At 40.0% G+C, this 19,397-nt stretch overlaps 1 protein-coding gene across 3 annotated transcripts; it reads left to right on the top strand.

The window, feature by feature from the left end:
• The first annotated feature begins 1,666 nt into the window (after positions 1-1,666).
• TTLL1 (TTL family tubulin polyglutamylase complex subunit L1) lies at positions 1,667-19,297 on the top strand. Of its 3 annotated transcripts, XM_058805435.1 has the most exons (12): positions 1,668-1,734; positions 4,463-4,539; positions 4,850-4,982; positions 6,180-6,388; positions 7,578-7,758; positions 8,838-8,972; positions 9,140-9,248; positions 12,201-12,344; positions 14,839-14,925; positions 16,081-16,244; positions 17,780-17,935; positions 19,091-19,297. In XM_058805435.1, the coding sequence occupies exons 3-11, from the start codon at positions 4,870-4,872 to the stop codon at positions 17,907-17,909; spliced, it is 1,272 nt and encodes a 423-aa protein (XP_058661418.1). In that variant the 5' UTR covers positions 1,668-1,734; positions 4,463-4,539; positions 4,850-4,869; the 3' UTR covers positions 17,910-17,935; positions 19,091-19,297. The 3 variants fall into 3 exon arrangements, with proteins under 3 accessions (XP_058661417.1, XP_058661418.1, XP_058661416.1); XM_058805433.1 differs by lacking the exon at positions 19,091-19,297 and having other exon boundaries at positions 17,780-19,080; XM_058805434.1 differs by lacking the exons at positions 4,463-4,539; positions 19,091-19,297 and having other exon boundaries at positions 1,667-1,734; positions 17,780-19,080.
• The last annotated feature ends 100 nt before the right edge of the window (positions 19,298-19,397 follow it).

Genomic DNA, 19,397 nt, shown 5'->3' with positions numbered 1-19,397 from the left:
GGAACTGTAACATCAATTAAAAACTGCTGAATTAAGCTAAAATTCTTATAATTAAGAAATCCAAACAACAACAACAACAACAAAAACAAACAAAAACCCAAACAAACCCCCCTCCCCCCAAAAAAACAACCACCAACATAACAACTGTTTCTGTCTTTAATGAAATATTTAATACATTTAAAAAGTGAACTTCTTTTCAGCTTTCCTCTGAAGTCTGATAGATGCAGGAACAAAAAGGATTGACCAGCATGAAGATGCAGGCTCACTCTTCTAGCTGTCAGCTGCCACAGCAGACATACCTTCTGGATAGAAGGAAGGCTGTGAAGGCTGCTCTCTTCTGCTGCCAGAGGTATTGTTGTGCTAGGAAATTTCCATTGCACGTGGCCATGCACGTGACACTGCATTTTGCAGCTGCTTTCATAGCTAAACTAGGGAATATTTAATAGCTCTGGTTATATGAATTATTAAATTAACTCTTTCCTTGTAGTTGCATCCTTGAAACAGCCTATTACTGTAGCATCATCCAGGAAATCATAATGTATATTTATTCCACTCAGATTATTTTGGGAATTAAGGCTCTTATGAATTTGCTGTATTCCAACACACTGCAAACTGTTTATTTCAGCTACTGTCTTAATGTATCTATTTTTTAATGAGTAATTTTGTCTTACAGAGACAAAATAAGTATTACATGTAATTTGTCTTACAGAGTCTCCCTCAATGACTTTTCAGATCTCTGGAGCTCACTCTGTAGTATCTTATTGTTCTGTATCAAGCCCATCACAGAATGTTGGTGACCTTCATATATGGCAGGTGTCTTAATCATCTCTTTTTGGAAGGATTTTTGTATGCGTAGATCAGGCTTCTTTGCACAGGAACTAAAACATATCTTCTTAGGCACTATTTTTCTCACTCAGCTCACACTGAGTGAATTAGAGCTGTTGACCACAGCGTTGTTTTCATCGGCACAGGGTGCCCAGAGCAGCTGTGGCTGCCCCATCCCTGGCAGTGTCCAAAGCCAGGCTGGACGGGGCTCTGAGCAACCTGGGACAGTGGAAGGTGTCCCTGCCCATGGCAGAGGGCAGAGTGGGATGGGCTTTAAGATCCCTCTAACCCAAACCAGTCTGGGGTTCTGTGATTAAATTTTTGGGTGAAAATTTGCCTGCTTCCTCTGAACAGCATCCGTAGAAAAGCAGCTATTCCTGCAGCTGTAGGGTGAGGAACATTTTAGCACCTGATAGGCTCAAATGCGGACCTGAGCTTTGGCATCCGAGTGTCCCTGGGGGTTTTATATTCTGGAAACATCCGAGAAGGTTTTGTCACGCAATGGCCTTTAACAAACCCCCATTTATTCATGGACTGATGTTTGTTAGGAACTTTAACAAACCCCCATTTACTGATGGACTGATGTTTGCTAGGAACTTGTTTCCTGAGGATGGGGCAGGCCCAAGTCGCACACGCTCAGACTAAAACAGCCCCAGACAGTAGGGACAGCCCTGAAGTGGCTGGGCGGGGTTCGGGGATTCCCCGTCGGGGACTGCAGCAGGTTCCCGTCCCTCGGGGAAGGGCCGGCCCCGGCCTCGCCGGGCTCCGCGGCCCGCCCCGCACACAACATGGCCGGCGGCGGCCCCGCAGCCCCGCCCCGGGGCGGCGGCCGGAACGGGCGGGGCGATGGCGGCGTCCGGCGGGGACGGCCCGGGCTGAGGGGAGCGGCGGCCGCGCTCCCGCGGGCAGGTGAGCGCGGGGCCGGGGCGGGTCGTGGGTGTCCGTCCCCTCCCCGACATCCCCCCTACACACCCACAGCGTCTCTACACATCCCCAGTCCCATCCCCTTCCTCCACAGCCCCGTACCTGTCCGACATACACACCCCACACACATACACACACCCCCACACACAGACACCCACACGTACACACCCCACACACATCCCCACATGTACACACCCCACACATGCACACACACACAGACACAGACGCGCACACACACACGTTCCTTCCCCACACAGACATCCACACAGACACCCACACGTACACACCCCACACATGCACACAAACACACCACCGCACACACAGAAATGCGCACCCCTCCATCACCCCAGACACACCCGCGCACACACAGCCGTGTGGCTCTTTGAGTCTTGGGCTCCTTCTCCTCCCTAACGCTTCGGGAATCTCGCAGCAGGCCCTCCCGGCCTCCTCTGATGGCACAGCCAAAGTGGATTTTCCAGTAGTAAACTTAATAATGAAGCACAGTTACATTTTGTACTGTTGGAAGGAAGCAGCGGTTGCTGGGTCGCGTGCCGGAGGTGCAGCTTCACCCCTGTTTTGTGGTGTGAAGTCTGCCATCATCAGCACCACGGGCTCCTTAGAGTGGCTGTGATACCAACCAGGCTGCTTTTGGGTCTCAGTTCATCAATTTGTACCAGAGCCAGAGGTCTCACCTGGGCCTTAGGCTGCTGCCAGGCTTCCCTGCTGCCCGTGGGAGCCGTCTGGGCAGGAAAGGCCCTGTTCTGGAGAAGTGACGGGCCTGCTGTGCCTCTGTCACATGCCTGCTGTCTCTTGAGTAGGAGCTCTGGTGTTTCGTGAAGGATTTGACTTAATACAAATATGTAGGCTACGGCTGTGTTATGCAGCTCTTCTTTGATGTTTTGTAAACTAAGGGTCTCAGCTGACCAGAAATTTGAATGTGTGCGTCTTTTGTGATGTGAATGTGTGAATGTGTGCATCTATCTTGTGCAATCTCATCGGGTTATCTAGAGTACCTCTTTCCAGATTAGAGGATTCCTCTAGAAAAGTAAATTGTATTAAAATTATATTATTTGTTGTGCGTTCTTGTTTGTGGGTTTCGGCGATCAATTTGTACAAAATTGGAAGATTTTGTTTACAGGCCACTTAAACATCATCTGAGATTGATTAAATTCTCCAGAAACCAAGGACAAATTTTCAGTCTGCCTTCAATTCCTCTGTAGCAGGAGGGGTAGGTGAGGCACCAAGATCCCAAAATAGGAAAAGAATTGTGCTCCTGTGAATTTTTTTTTTTTATTTCTGGTAGAAGCTGTCTCCAGTGTTTAGCTCTGGCTTAATTTCAGCTCACCTACCTGTATGTGAATTGCTCAAGGAGTCAGAGAAACAGGTATAATGTTAGGTTTGAATTTTGGTGAACCTCTTGAGGTAGCTTGGAGATGTGAAGAATGTTGGTTTAAAGCCTTTTGAAAAGGCTTTACATTGTGGTTGGTTAATGCCATTGTAGCCTTTAATGCTTTTCCTTTTGAAGGGACAATTGTGTCACAGCAGACTAATTCCAGAACTTTTAAAACCACAACAAGGTGCTGTGTGGTATTACTGAGTCACTGATGATGGGTTATGCCAACTTCAGTACAAATAAATTAATTGTTTCATTTGCTTTTGTTCTGGTAATATCTGGAAGGCCCAGAGAAAGATCATGGCCTTGTAGAACTAAGGTCCACACACAGGAAGACAGACCCTGAGCCTTTGTATACTCTGTTCTATCTAAGCCTGATTTCAGATTGCTTACCAACATGAATAAAAATATATGTGTCCTAAACTTTCTCAAATTGAAGTTTGTTAGTAAACATTTTGGCTTTGTAGGATTTGACAGGATAAATAGTCTGTGTGGGATTATATGGGTTATACCTCCCAGAAAGAAACAATAGGAGCCTGAGCTTGGTGGCAAATGTACATTTCCATGTCTAGTCCTGGGAAATGAAGACCCCTTGCATTCCAGTCCAACATGTTACTTGCAGAAATGGCATTATTATTAAATTGAATTAACATTCATTAATTACATTACTACATTTAGTAAAGGTGCTTTTATGTTTTAATTTACTTTTCAATGGAAAGTTGTGTGTAGAAGGGGCAGTAGATGGTGTTGCTTGTGGGTGTGTGATAACCCAGCTCTCCCCCACTCCTTTGCACGGGGAGTTTTGTTGTTGGGAAAGTAATGTAAGTAATAATAACAAATGTAGGGAAAATAATAAAAATATAGGGAGAACCACCCCCTACCCCCATTAAGTTAGTGAGGAAGTGGGATGGGATGCCCAGAGAAGCTGTGCTGTGTCTTTGGGGCTTTTCAAAGCATAAATGGGTAAAGCTCTGAGCAAACTGTCCACACCTCGTCGCTAACCCTGCACTGAGCAGGAGGCTGAACCAGGAGACTTACTGGGGTCCCTTCCTGCCAGAATGGTCAGTGATCCTAACAAAAGGCTGACCTGGGCCAGTGAGAGGTCTAATGTAGAAAGTGACATCTGGTGTCTTGAGCTGAACTGCAGTTTGAAGCACTCAACTGACAGCCTGACGTTTAGGGAAATCCTCCTGTAAGGGTTTAATGGCACCAGTTGCAAGGTCAGTAACTTCAGTTCCCTCCCCTGAGGTACTGCAAGTCTTGATTGTTGATAGAGCATGTAAGGGACTTCTCTTGGAATCATGGGTTTTTATTTTACAGGCACCATGTGATCCAGATGAACTTCTTGCTTCAAAAGAAAGCAAAAATATGTGTTCCTAAGTTAGAAACAATGCAAGGTCTGTATTGGTTCTTTAAACTTTACTCAATGTAGAATAGGGGGGTTCTATCAGTAGTATATTTAAGAGAAGGTTTTGTGCCTATTTATAAAAGATGGGGAGTATGAAAACCCTCCCCGTAACCAGTGTCCTTATGTGCAGTTCTCCAGCTGAGAAGTGCAGGGTTTCAGTCCGAGCCTAGGAGCTCTTTCCCTTGGGTTGTAAGCTAATAATACTTATGTGGAAGTGTTTTCTAGGTGCCACTTTTCTTCTGCTTTTACTTCCCTGGATCCTCCCCTATTTTCAACTTTAAAATTTTCTGTATGAACAGGTTGATTCCACTTTGGGATAATGGCAGGAAAAGTAAAGTGGGTAACTGACATAGAAAAATCTGTTCTAATAAACAACTTTGAAAAAAGAGGATGGATTCAGGTGACAGAAAATGAAGACTGGAATTTTTATTGGTAAGTATGCTACAATTCCCAATTTCTTTTATCAGTGTTATAGAGGCTTGCCCTGTTACTAGAGTCCAAATTTCTGTAATAAACTGTACTTTCCTTCTCTTCATGATAATGATTTATATTCACACTAACTATTCAACATTTCAATACTGAGAGTGAATGAGAAATTAGACCAAGATTGTGGTAAAAGGAGGAGAGTAAATTATCTTTGCATTTGATGTTTGTCTAATATAAGCCCATGAAATGCTGTCCTAGAATGCAGTAATCTATTAATGGGCAGAAACAGTGCTCTTTAAATAAATGAAACAATTTGTGATGTTCCTTTCAAATGCATCAAAATGGCAGTTTGTGCTGCCAAATGTACCCTTTGTGAACCACTTATTTAAATGGACAGGAATCTAAATGGGCAGGAATCTGCTCATGCTTTTGGAATGCAGTTGGGAGAGTGGGGAAACACTCATGGAAATTGCTGTGTTGTTTTGTTTTGGGTTAGTTTTTTTTTCTTTCTGAAATGATAATGTAGCAGATTGTTAGTATTCGGAAAATATTCTTAAATTTTTGCATTGAGCATCTAATATGGAAAATTCTTTGCGTTTATGTCCCTGCTCTTATCTTCTGTGAAAAGTGTAGTTGATAACTGATTTAATGACTCTGTCACTGCAGCACTTTCATCTGGTATATAACTCAACTACACAGGTGTTTTTAGCAAGATCTCTTAACCAGTTTTCAAGTCATATGTTTGAATTCCTTTTGTAATCCAGGTAGCAAGGCAGTCAATAAGAGGTTGTGTTTGTGGTTTTCCTGATGAGGAAAGGTGAGTTTCAAGAGTGTGAAGTAACAGATTTAGAAAGAGGATTCTGTTGCACTTGCGTACACTTCAGTCATTTTTAGGCCCTTCTGGGGATTGACCTGACAATCAACAAGCCAGAGTCCAGCAGGACCCACTTGTCATCTTTCTGTCCTCACTTCCTGCACCAGTTTCAGTGGTAGTGGAGGGACTGATTAAACCTTCAGCAGGATTTCATTTGCTTTGTTAATAGAACTTCAGGATATGTTGGATTGTCACTGCAGCAAAATATTAAATATAAAAAGAAACAAGAGAGAGAAAAGATGAAGAAATTGGAGGGAAAAGATCTCTGATTTGTCGTCCTGAAGTGTGTTTCTTGAGAGAAATCACTTGGTGTCTGTCTTTGGTTTCAGGATGAGCGTCCAAACAATCAGAAATGTGTTCAGTGTGGAAACCGGTTACCGCCTCTCTGATGACCAAATTGTCAATCATTTCCCAAACCACTATGAACTGACCAGAAAAGATTTGATGGTAAAGAATATCAAGAGATACAGAAAAGAACTGGAGAAAGAAGGAAGTCCTCTTGCAGAAAAGGATGAAAATGGGAAATATATTTATTTGGGTATGTTGTTCTTATTTTCAGCATTCAGATTTTTCTTAGAGAGTCAATAATTGGAAGAGAACCTGCTTTTTTGTGTGTGAAGCACTGAACCTCTGGAGTGTTATGACATTAAAATGGCTACCTTGAAGTGCTCTGTTCCTCCTTTGGGTTTGATTCATTTGGGGTTTCTCAAAAATTGTTTTGGAGAGGGAAAATTGTGGGTTTAAGATACTTTGCAGTTAGGTTAGTGGTGAAACCAAAGGGCTCTGTTACTTCACATAAGAGAGGGTTACAGTTTCTTTAATTCAAAAGTGAAAAACTATTATGTGAAAATCTTACAATGGAGCAACAACTAAACCTTTTTGAAGGAAGGCTCTAGACAGAACTGAATGAACAAACACCTCAGAAAGGAAATCTGGGAGAAGTTGGGGAACTAATAATGACTGCTAAAATATAAAATAAAAAGCAAACCAGACAAAAAAAAAAAAACCAAGAAACTCAAACCCCAAAACTAAACCAAGAATAGATCAGGAATGAGGAAAGCAAGAGTTGGTTTGGAGGTCAGAAAGCATTGAAGTGAAACAAAGTGAGATATGTGGAGTTGAATTACATCTTGGAAAAGTGAAATGGAAACACTTCATCCATGTAGGAAGGCAGGTCTTCAAGAATGGAGTTGAAGATAATTTAATAGCAAAAAGTGAAAAATGTTTTGCTTTAGGTTTCAGCAATCATGGCAAAACTGAGTGTGTGGGAGCAAAGAAAAATAAAAGAAGTTCAGAATAAGATATAATAAATAAGAATAATGAGAGTCACGTGGAAATAAAAATTATGCAGCCAAAGGGGGGTTTTGCCTGCACAGAGCATGATAAAGAATGGTGGAAGCTGATTGAGGAAATTGAGAAATTTTAATTGTTTTGTTGAAATGGTATCTAATACTGCAATGGCACAGCATATAAATGGAAGAAGAAAATCTATTCACATGAATTAGAATCTATTACTTTGAAGTTAGCATTGTGCAACATTTTGCAATTGCTTAAGTAAAAACTAGTATGTAAATGAGATAAAAAGCAACATGACTGTTAATGAAGGTGGATCATGCCAGACTGGAAAACTGAAAATACAGAACTTTTCTTTTTTAGTCTTTATGTGCCAGTAGCCTTATCAGGTAGAATGTCTTTAATTGTGCACCCTTTTTTCCCCCTTAATTCAGATTTTGTTCCTGTGACTTTTATGCTTCCTGCCGATTATAATCTCTTTGTTGAAGAATTCAGAAAGAATCCCTCCAGCACGTGGATTATGAAACCTTGTGGCAAAGCTCAAGGAAAAGGAATATTTCTAATCAACAAACTCTCCCAAATAAAAAAATGGTCTCGAGACAGCAAAACATCTTCGTAAGTTCTTGAAACCAAACCCTTTATTGTACTTTCTGTAATTAGGGGAACTGCATCAACATGCTGATTGTCTGATGCATGGGAAAGGTATGCCATTATTATTATGATTGCTTTGTCATTTCATAGTTGGGTTTGCATTTAATCTCAGTTGTTATCTGGCTTCCTCCTTCAACAGGTTATAATACAGCTTGTTTTGGTATGAGGAGGTACACAGAACTGTTCAATTAATATTATTTTTAAAATTACTTTCAGTGTTGTTGGAGAAAAACTTGCACAGAAAGAAATTGTTTTGCTTCACGGTATTAAATAACAGGAAGCAAGAGAAAAAACTTCCCCTCAGCAATTTCAATAATTGTTTAATATATATTAAATCACTTTTTAAATTGGTACAAAAGAAGAATGCATTTCTATGAAATAAATGTATTTTCCTTTTGGAACACAAAATAATATAACTCATGTTGATGATCTCCTTCCAAATGGGTGAAATAGGTCAGCAATTTTATGTTTTTCTCTGACTAGAAGTTTTGATCACACAACTAATGGTTTTTCCTGTGACCAAGTGACTGGCTAAATATCATTTGAGAATTTTCCCCCTTTTTTGATTGCAAACTGAAGAATGTCACAATCTGAAAGTTATATTAACTTTTCACAGTGGTTTGCAGTTGCACACCAAGCAGAAATGCAAATATTCCAGTAGTACAAGACCTTGAATAATGAAGGTAATGCACTACATTCTTTTTGCTTGTCTGGACTTTGCCAAGCTCTAAATTCTCTTCAAGGGAAAAAGGCTGGCTTGTAGAGCTGCATTGTGAATGGCTTGGTCAGCTACTGTGTGAGTTTAAATGGGTAATTGGTCTTGGTCATCTCTACAGTATTTTCAGCTTTTTTTTTTTTTTTATAAAACAAGGCCTGATGCCAAGCGTGTATTATTAACCTCCACAACTTTATACACCGTCTTGGCAAAAGATGCAAGATTTCAGTCAATTTGAAATTTACAGAACACTTCTAAAGAAGCAAAAGACTTCAAGGATTGTATTGTTGCAAATGTCATACTGTGAGACATATTTTGTGTCTTTCAGGTTTGTGTCTCAGTCTTCCAAAGAAGCCTATGTGATTTCACTCTACATCAACAATCCCTTACTAATTGGTGGAAAGAAATTTGATCTTCGTCTCTATGTTTTGGTATCTACCTATCGTCCGCTGAGATGTTACATGTAAGGTTGCTTGTCTTTGTATTTTGTTTAGAGATAATGTCCAGTCTAGTCAAAATAATGTTGTGCATGTTGCACAAGAAGTTTAACCAGTACCTGGTATCCTAGGATGCTCACTTCCTTGCTTCTCACAGGGATTTAACACATTTTAATGACTTTTTGCATTTAAGGTACAAGCTTGGGTTTTGCCGGTTTTGCACAGTGAAATACACACCAAGTACAAGTGAACTGGACAACATGTTTGTACATCTTACAAACGTTGCCATTCAGAAACATGGGGTAAGTGTGCTGATTTCTTAGATGCTCTTTTGTAGCAAGACGGATTTTCTTTAATTGTCCCAGAAACTTGGAATCAAAAGGTTTTGTCATACTCCTCATCATCTTGCAATTAAAATACTTCACCTTGCACTTACAAATAAATACATTTTAGAATGTAGACATTTTAGAAAACTACAAATCAGAAGTCAAGATAATGAGTTGCAGCTCTGTAATTGGTGTGATATTTTCAGTATTGACTCACAGTAGTTGAGAGCAGGGGTCTTCTTTAATTTAAAAGGCAACATACTCACTTATGAACTAAACAATGAAATTTATGAGCTTGGATCATGTGGTTATGTACTTTATAATAGTGGTTTAATATCCCCATCTTCATTTCTCCTTCCCTCTCTCTCTCTCTGGCAGTTAATTCAATTTCTTCTTCCCAGCACTTATTCATCACAGGATTTTCCAGCTTCTTCCAGTGTTTCCCCAGCCTCCTGCCCCTGCCTTCCTTCTGTGGGAAACAAAGGGAATGTGCAGTTGCAAACTTGAGATAAATAAGTGCTGCCTGGCCATCTGGTGGCTTCCTCTTGCATGGACAAAGCTGGAGCTCTGCCTGCAGAACAGTTCTGTCCTGTAATTTGCCATTGATGTTGATGTGCAAGTATGAGAGCTTTGACAGCCCTTCCTTATGTCAAAGCAGGCTGAAATTCAGCAGTGGGGAGGGAAGGTTAGTGGGGCAGGGGTGACATAGATGGGGATAAAGTGTCACTTCCCAAGCCTTGTTCCTTCAGGGAATGACTTGATAATGACTGTCCCTTTGGTGTTTTTAGCAGATGTCTGTGATTTACAAACCATGCCTCTGGTACAGTCATTAAAACTCTATTGTTGCACTTCCTAATGCCAGAAGCTTTATTTTAATGGTATGGAAAATAATATGTATGGGCACACACACACACTCTCCTGATTATATTAATGTAGGTATACACATGCACTCATACACAAGATATATGCAATATATCTTAAATTGAAACCTTGCTTAATATGCCTTCTCTGCTAGTGTTCCATAAGATGTGCAGCATAGCAGAACTGTTTTTGTCTGAATATTGCTGCAACAACAATGTAAATGATAATGTTGATAGTCCTTAACCAGGGTAAGTGGTCAAATATGCCATTTTTCAGTACTACAAACATTTTATTGTTCAGTTGCTGCTTTGTGAAGTGCTTCAAACATGTTTTGGTTTCACGGGGCACAGTGAGAATTACTTATGGTGAAAGCAGGTCCCATACAACTTTTAGAAAAACTCCTGGTGGTGTTGCCAGTAGCAGAGAAAATGTGAGGTGTGTGGTACATTGCCTGCCTTGTTATTATGCACCCTCCATCTTCTCTACCAGTTAAAGAATGGTCTTCAAGATTTTTCCCAGATAAGAGAAGGGACTGTGATGGTGACGTCACTTAGAATAAAGGGCAACAGAAATGAGTATAGAAGTAGCAGCCTAAGAATGTGGAATTATTACTAGAATATTTGAAAAGCTTTTTATAAATTGTAAACCACTGATATCTGTTCAGTTTTGCAGAAAGGCAGAAGGGAAGTTTAATGTATGCTACCCATCCTATTTGTTCTGTTTTAAATGTGCCTATAACTTTGGAGGCTTTTAGACTGTACAGCTTTTTAGTCTTCTAAAACTGTACCTAATTTGAGCTGTCAGTAATTTATAAAAATTATGATGAGGTGCTGGAAATTGTGTGTGTAATACAAACAAAACAACAATAACTCTTATACATAATTATTTTCACTTTGTTTTAATGTCTTTAATGAAACAACTGTAATTATGTAAAGCTCTACCCAGTTGCAATCTGTTTTCATTTGAGTACTTGATCTGAAGGGCAAAGAGGGCTGAAACTTTGATCTCTGTTCCCTTGCTGGAATCTGGTGTCATGACATTTTTATAATGGAGAAAATCCTGAGAACCATGTTTCAGATCTTTATTTGTACTGTCCAGTTCTTCAAATTTACTAATGGGGGAGCTATAGGAGAAAGCCTAATAATAAGACAGGTGCTTCTCTGACCTTGTCCTAGAGGACAGCAGAATTTGTTCTTCTGAGAGCTTTTTTATGCTCTATGCATTGTGTTTTGTAATTTAGCAGGCATACAATCATTGATTCTCAGAAATGCTCTGAGGAGAACACTTTATAAAGGGACAAAGCATTTGTCCTGAGAGTTTCTTGAGGGCTGAACATGTGCCTTTCCATCAGTATGAACACCCCTTGCTTTGCTCTTGTCTTTGCATTTAAAGAGAAATAATGCACAGCCTTGATAGCCTCTGAAAAGACAGCATAAGGTATCCTCCCGTTTTCCCCTGTTCATTTTCAGTAATGCTTAGTGGGGTTTTGTACTGAATTACTTGAAAATTTTAACTTTTAAAAACAATTCAGGTGTCGTTTCACTATGTTCTTGAATGTGGCTGTTATCAGTAGCACCATTAAGAAGATAACCAGGGAACAAACAAGTTGTGCTTTAAGTAAATAAACACAGACAAACACTTTCAAGTGCTGCATTTTACAACAGCTACCTTCAGTGAAATTCTGCTGTTGCTCATTAATCGTTTTTTCCTTATCCCCAGAGGAGCAAAATATTCAGTTCTTTCCTTTCACATTTTAAAACTTCTATTTCCAAATCATAACTCATACTTTATATAAAACTGTCCAAGTACCCAGTTTTTTTTTCTCCTAACAAAGATTTATTACTTTATTTACGATGTGTGATACAAGCATATTAAAGCTATAATAAAAGCAATTGTTTATGTGGAGGGCAGTTCAAAGTTGAGATGTTCATGAAGCTGCAAGAGCAATTAGCCAGGTTTGTTTTTAGAGCAGTACTTGTAAATATAAGGGGACTTCTTGTGGGGATGAGAAAAAACCTGCTGAACAACTTTGAAATCTTAGACTGAGTGAACTCCTTAACTCCTCAGGATGATTACAACCATATCCATGGAGGCAAGTGGACAGTGAGTAACTTACGCCTCTACCTGGAGAGCACCCGTGGGAAGGAAGTCACCAACAAATTATTTGATGAAATCCACTGGATCATTGTGCAGTCCCTGAAGGCTGTTGCGGTGAGTGCTGCCAGCGATAGCATTCCAGCTGCAGGCTTCCCAAAGCCATTCCAGCTGCAGGCTTCCCAAAGCCATTCCAGCTGCAGGCTTCCCAAAACCATTCCACCTGTAGGCTTCCCATAGCCATTCCAGCTGCAGGCTTCCCAAAGCCATTCCAGCTGCAGGCTTCCCATAGCCATTCCAGCTGCAGGCTTCCCAAAGCCATTCCAGCTGCAGGCATCCCCTTCCCATAACCATTCCAGCTGCAGGCTTCCCAAAGCCATTCCAGCTGCAGGCTTCCCAAAGCCATTCCAGCTGCAGGCTTCCCAAAACCATTCCACCTGTAGGCTTCCCAAAGCCATTCCAGCTGCAGGCTTCCCAAAGCCATTCCAGCTGCAGGCTTTCCTTAACCATTCCAGCTGCAGGCTTCCCATAGCCATTCCAGCTGCAGGCTTCCCAAAGCCATTCCAGCTGCAGGCTTCCCATAGCCATTCCAGCTGCAGGCTTCCCAAAACCATTCCACCTGTAGGCTTCCCAAAGCCATTCCAGCTGCAGGCTTCCCAAAGCCATTCCAGCTGCAGGCTTCCCATAACCATTCCAGCTGCAGGCTTCCCAAAGCCATTCCAGCTGCAGGCTTCCCCTTCCCATAACCATTCCAGCTGCAGGCTTCCCAAAGCCATTCCAGCTGCAGGCTTCCCCTTCCCATAACCATTCCAGCTGCAGGCTTCCCATAACCATTCCAGCTGCAGGCTTCCCATAGCCATTCCAGCTGCAGGCTTCCCATAACCATTCCAGCTGCAGGCTTCCCATAACCATGGAAGTGAGCTTGCCATTCAAACCCCTGCATCTCTTTTCTGCTCTTTGAGTGATGGTGTTGATGCTGATTTCTGCAGCTTTCTTATCTCTTGATTTCTTTATATCCCTTGAGATGAGGGAACTGAATCTTGGGTGGGTGAGTGGGTTGAGCTGTCTGTGGATATTTGCAGGAGTGAATAAATCTCTTTCCTTGAGGGATTTGTGAACTATTTAATATGACTTGATACTGCCCTTGTGAATAGTATTAAGTTCTGCCAAAATGTGTGACGTCATTCCAGCAATAACAAATGTGTCAAAGAAAAAAAACCTCTGGAGGACAGTTTATCAGAGCAAACCTAAGGCTATTAGCTCATCAGAGTTACATAATGTACTTTCACTACTTTTATGCATAAGTCACAGAGTTATCATGAATTTATTAAAAAAAAAAAAAGAAGCAGCAGCCAGTTCTCTGCTTGAGTGACTTTCTAGTGTTGGGGGAATATTCTGTGATCACATTACAGGGCAGGTACCACTCTGGGAGTCAGCTGGGGTAACTGAGTTGCCAAGGACTCTCCTGGTCCCAAGTACATTGTCTTGTCCTCTCTTTTGGGTTGGTCCTGGCACCATTTAGAGCTGAATCAGCTCACTTGTGCACTGACAATTACTACCTTGCTTTATTGATGGCTTGGTGTTCTGCCAGGGGAATAAGCTGAGTCATGGAAGGAGCAGATGAACACCAGAATCAGCACGAGAAACAGGGACAAGGTCGTGCAGCTAGGATCAGTGGGAGCTGGGGAAGCATGCCTTAACCTGGCCTCTGCTGTGCAGTCATATCTGAAGGTGCTTGGGGGAAGAAAAGGGATATAATCAAATGCTAGCAGAACCTTAGAAGAGGAGAAGTGGTAAAAATTATGGAGCACGAAATCTGTTGTTCCTCTGTCCTTCTGACAATGGCACATGTAATTAGATTCTTGTTCCTCCTCCTCTCTTTCAGTCCCTGAAGAAATGAAAAGCTTCATTATTAGTTATGGGGAAAATATCTCAGAAACCTTGACAAAGTTTTCTCTAATGAGCTTCATGTAGAAGAAAGTATTATACCATGCATACTGCAAATGTTTATATAATGCATATATAATGCATAATGCAGATGCTGGAAAGCTCCTGGTTCTCTAGGGGATGTGCATCTAAGCAAACTTGATTCCTGCTCTCTCTTGGCTTTAGGGTTATATTTACCTTGAGTAATTAAAATTTTTAAATGTATTTTGTAATTGTTTGACCTAAAATTTCGGCATAGTTACAGCAGCAGAATAAAAGAAATGTCTTTGAATTGCTTTTCTAAAGTTTAAAGAATTCACAATTATATGAAGCTGTAAATTTTCAAATTTTCTGTTTTCTTCTGATGCATGCAGGCTTTAAATATTACTTTTGCAAAGTATAAACCCACTTATTTTCACTATGGAAACATAATGGAAAATTAACATAACTCAATACTTGGCATCAGTGCAATCATTAGTATTGAAATATTTAGATCCAGCCTCAGAAAAAGAGGCAATGCTGAACCTACTAGTTAGCAAGCTTATATTTGAGTTACAATACTGAAAAGTGTTGTAGAAGATTCATAATGTCATTACATGTGATTTCTAGCAAAGAAAGTAGGTAATTGGGTTACTTACTGAAGAGTAGATTTTAATACATACTACTGTCTTTTCTTTTTCCCCAGCCTGTAATGAATAATGATAAACACTGCTTTGAGTGTTATGGATATGACATTATCATTGATGACAAGCTTAAGCCCTGGCTAATTGAGGTAAAGTTCTATAAAATACTTCCTTCTGTAAAAGTTCCTTCCTTCTATAAAGTTCTATAAAAAACTTCCTTCTCATTTCACGGAATAAAACTAAGTAGATTTTAATGTAGTCTTTCCTCTTTTTAGATAGTATTTTTTGCTTATCGGGTAAGTGGATTAAGAAAAACACTGGAAAGTGACATAGTTCATGTGATGACTAAGCTACCATGGGCTTTTCTTTCATATTTTTTTGGTGTTTCTATTTGTTTGTGGCTTTCTGTTTTGGTTTCTAACTCCAGTGCATCCATGCAATTGCACTTCAGAGGGAATGTGAATGTTAGCAGCCCTGTTAAATACTGGATCAGTACCTGAAAAATGGTTATCGACTTGATGGAGCAAAACATCAAATTTAATTTTTAAATGCTGTCATGGCCTTAATGTTACAGATTAAGAGGAAACAAAAGGGGCATACAAAGTATAGTTAGGATATTTGGAAAGCTTTTTTATTTTTTACATAAATTTCTCTTTCATTTATATACTTTAGCTCTGTATGTTCAATATAAATTTTATCCATCCCTCTTCCTTCTCAATCTAATTTGAAGTGAGCTTCATAAAAAAAAATTCTGTTTATTGCTTTGATACTACTTCTCCAAAATAAATGTGAAACAAAGATATGTTAGATGAATATGTTAGGTTTAATTAAAACAAGATACAATGCAGTGCTTTGAATAGAGAGCACTCTCCAGCTCACAGTATAACAGAAGAACTCAGGTAAGAACTTAGAGAAAAGTTGTTTTCCAGAAGAGAGACACAGATTTCTGTGTGCAACAGTGGCTCATGTAAACTGGGCAAATTTTAAGGACTCAAATGTATGGGGTCTGTAACCATGTAAACAGAAAATTAAATAAAAATTCTGCCTTGCCTGATTGACCCTGGTGAATCTCACCTCAAGAGAAATCTGCAGGCTGACACTGCAGCCACTTAACTGGTGGTACTTTCCTGTCTAAGTAAAATGAAAAATGCCCAGTGGGGAATTCCTTCCAGTGCCTGAGGAACTGAAAGATGTGCTTTGAGCCACCAAGGCTCAATTTCCCGTATGGCACACACAGACATCACACATGCTGTTTGGAGAACACTCCAAAACTGATACTGACTGGGTTTTTTCCCCTTTTGTAGGTTAATGCTTCCCCTTCTCTTACTTCCAGCACCGCTAATGATCGCATCTTGAAGTATAATCTTATTAATGACACGCTTAACATTGCTGTGCCTAACGGGGAAATTCCTGACTGCAAATGGAATAAATCTCCACCAAAAGAGGTTCTGGGCAATTATGAAGTCTTGTAAGTTTTATCGGTGTTTCATAGAAAGGCCAGTGTTTTTCTTTCACCTCACTTTTTTTTTGATGTGTAATGTAGACCAAAAAGATAAGGTAAACTTCATTCTGATATGAAAAATGGGCACAAAGTACCACTTCATTTCTTTGGAGCTGCATTGGAGGTGGGAGTGCATTAAAGCAGAGTTCCCTTGCCTCATGTCCAGAGACAATGTTGCCTGATAAGCTCCTGCTTGCACCTTCTGAGCTTCTAGCAGCTAGAACTGAGGGACAGAAGCAAAGAGAATGTTTGTCTTCTACATGTGCAGAACTTTAATTTTATGGAAGATAATATATACATGGTACTTAAACAGTTAAAATAGTTGGTTCTGGTTTAAAAGTTATTTGAAGCAAATTTTCTCTCAGTTCATGGAAATAATGCCTCTTGAGTCCTGTGAATAATGAATGTAATAATAAATCATAGAATTATCAGATATTTTTTAATTTCGTCGATCGGTATTATAAGGAGAGAAATGAAGGAAACTGAGACTTTTTATATTGGAATGTCTGTAAGATTTATCTAGGATGGATTGGTTTTATGCAGAAGAACACTGATTTGAATACCATATTGCTGACACAGTTTCTTATCTTTTTTGAGAAAATGTTTGGATAGTTTCTCTTAGCATTAGTGGTGCAGTCGCACAGTATGTCAGGAATGCCCTTTATGTGCATAGCTGATCCACTAGTTCTTGCTCATCTTAAATACGTTTTCTCTATACTAGTAAAAGCAGTTAAATATAAGTGGTCTGAATTAGGATTTAAGATTTAATGAATGTTGTACACATGGTAGCTATGAATACCTATAAAACAGTATAACTAAGTATATTTTATGATTTTCCTACAAAATTCTTTGGTATTATCTTCTGTTAATTACAATTACATATTTATAGCCAAATTCTGCTTGGAATTTGCATAGCAGTTGAAATGTCAGTTTATGCTGAGGTTATCTGAGGCTATAATGGAGTTAGATATCTACAGAACCACTCATCATTGTGCTTAAGTGTTACAAATACATATCATCAGATGCATTTTGTTTGATCACACGGCTGTTTAGTTCACCTCATTCTTTCCCTTCTCTCTTTGTGATGCAACAGGGGAGTTTTAACACTGCAGCTAACAATCCTCCCTTTGAAGCAATAGCTCAGGAGTTATTTGAACTGGCAGCAGGCTCACGTTCTGCTTAACCACAGACCTGCCAAAGTACATGGTGAACTTCACAAGCACAAAATTTCATAAGCTTGGGAGTTTAACTAAAGCTGCCAGATGACTTGTTTCCTTCAAACTGGCGCTGAAGATATTTCAGGATGATCTGTATTGTAAAATTATAGATTCATAGACTCATAGCTGCATGTCATGCTGTGCCTGCATGAAGCCGTATGCAGAGCAGCTTGTATCAAACTCCAGTTCTAGACAGTAAGCAGGATAGAATGTAGAAGTAGAATGTACAGGGCCCAGCTGTTTGTGTAGCAGCACGAGGCACTGAAGGGGTTTCCTCTCCTGCAGATACGATGAAGAGATGGCGCAGAGCGACGGGACTGACCGCGACCTGCGGGGCCGTCCTGGGCAGCCCACGGGGGTCAAAGGAAGCCGTGCAAGAGATTCAGGAAAGCCTGTCCTGACCACCTGGAAGTGATGACAGAAAAAACAGCTGCACTCTTGGTAGGAGGACATCAATAATAACTTGAGGTTTGGGAACAGATTCCTATGTTTTGCTGCATTGCATGTAGGAAATACTAATGAAGACAAAACAGCCTTTGAAAAGTGAAACAAACGCTCAAAACCCAGGAACTGTACTAGACATATGCTGACCTGATAATTATTACAATAGATATAGAGTGTGTATGTATATACAGTTCTGTTTATATGATTTGTATAAACTAATTCTCAGTAATGATCAAGAACTTTATTTATAAAGTGGCAACTCAAATGCATATTCTGAAAGAATCTCCTTGCTGTTCTGGATAGTATTTATTTCCTCTAGTAGCCTATCCCTTCCTGCCTATAATAAATGAGCTGTGGATTCTATAAAAGGATGATGGTGGTAAACATTAATTTTTTCACAATGATGGTTCATATTCTTGTAGTAAAAGAAAAGCAACTAGAAAAAAATAGCAGTACATGTACTTGAGGCTGTTGCCAGTTAATACAGCTATTGATTTATAACCAGTATTAAAAAATTGAAAAGCAAGTTCTTATATGCTGAGGGTTGGGGGTTTTTATTTCCTTTAAGTGTTCTGAGCTCCTAACTCTTTAAAAGTAGGAAGTTTTATGGACTGAGGTAGTATTTCAATGGTATATTGATGGACTGTTTCACTAGCCATTAATTTTTATTTAGAGATAGTGCATGTCTGCGAAAAACAGACAGAACAAAGATACTGTGATAAATTTCATTGCTTGAAGCTGATGATAAATCTTTATTTACACCAGAAACTCTCAGTGTATTTATGCATGTATATAAGCCAAATATCTGTATATTTTTGTATGTTTAATTTACAAAGATATTGTTGCACATGGCAGTCTATTTCTGGTAGCTATGTTAACAGTTGTGATGATTAGCTACCAAAACTAAGATGCAAAACTTAGCTACCAAAACTTAGGAGCAAAAGATAAAAATGGATATTTCAGTCTTCTAACAGCAAAGCATATGAATAAACTAGTGGGGTCTATGATTGGCTGTTGCTTCCGCTTGACTTCAAACAAGATATTGGGTGGTTATTTATAAATGCATTGGTTGGGTTTATTCTCCTCTCTCCCTCCCTCCCTCCCTCTTCTTCCTTTTTTTTTTCTTTTTCGTAAAGTTTAACTCTCCCAAAGTTTTTAGTTTCTTGAACATCTAAACCAGACCACCTGCAACTGCACCACTTCATCTGTTTTGGAAGATCCTCCTAAAAGAGGGCAGCAAACCATGGTCTCCAGGACAGCTGAACACAGTCTGGCCAGAGCAGCTTGTGCTGGGGAGGAAGGGCAGGTGTGGGCTGGGCTGACCAATACCCTTTCACAGAATCTGGGGTTAATCCTGGCAGTAAAGAATGAAATCTGTAGGCTGAGTAACTCCAAGCAGTCTTCATTAATCTTGTATATTCCACTAAAATAAAATCTAACTGATTCTCTCTTCATCAGC

This window comes from Ammospiza caudacuta, chromosome 5, assembly GCF_027887145.1.
Source record: "Ammospiza caudacuta isolate bAmmCau1 chromosome 5, bAmmCau1.pri, whole genome shotgun sequence".
Taxonomy (NCBI): Eukaryota; Metazoa; Chordata; class Aves; order Passeriformes; family Passerellidae; genus Ammospiza; species Ammospiza caudacuta.
Note: the sequence above shows the minus strand (reverse complement) of the source record. Positions and strands in the feature narration are given on the sequence as shown.

Bases quoted from the DNA above. Each gene is read 5' to 3' on its own strand.
- TTLL1 (XM_058805435.1), top strand. From the start codon at position 4,870: ATGGCAGGAAAAGTAAAGTGGGTAACTGACATAGAAAAATCTGTTCTA. The intron at 12,345-14,838 runs GTGAGTGCTGCC...CTTTTTCCCCAG, and splicing joins AGTCCCTGAAGGCTGTTGCG to CCTGTAATGAATAATGATAA. The intron at 14,926-16,080 runs GTAAAGTTCTAT...CCCCTTTTGTAG, and splicing joins TTAAGCCCTGGCTAATTGAG to GTTAATGCTTCCCCTTCTCT.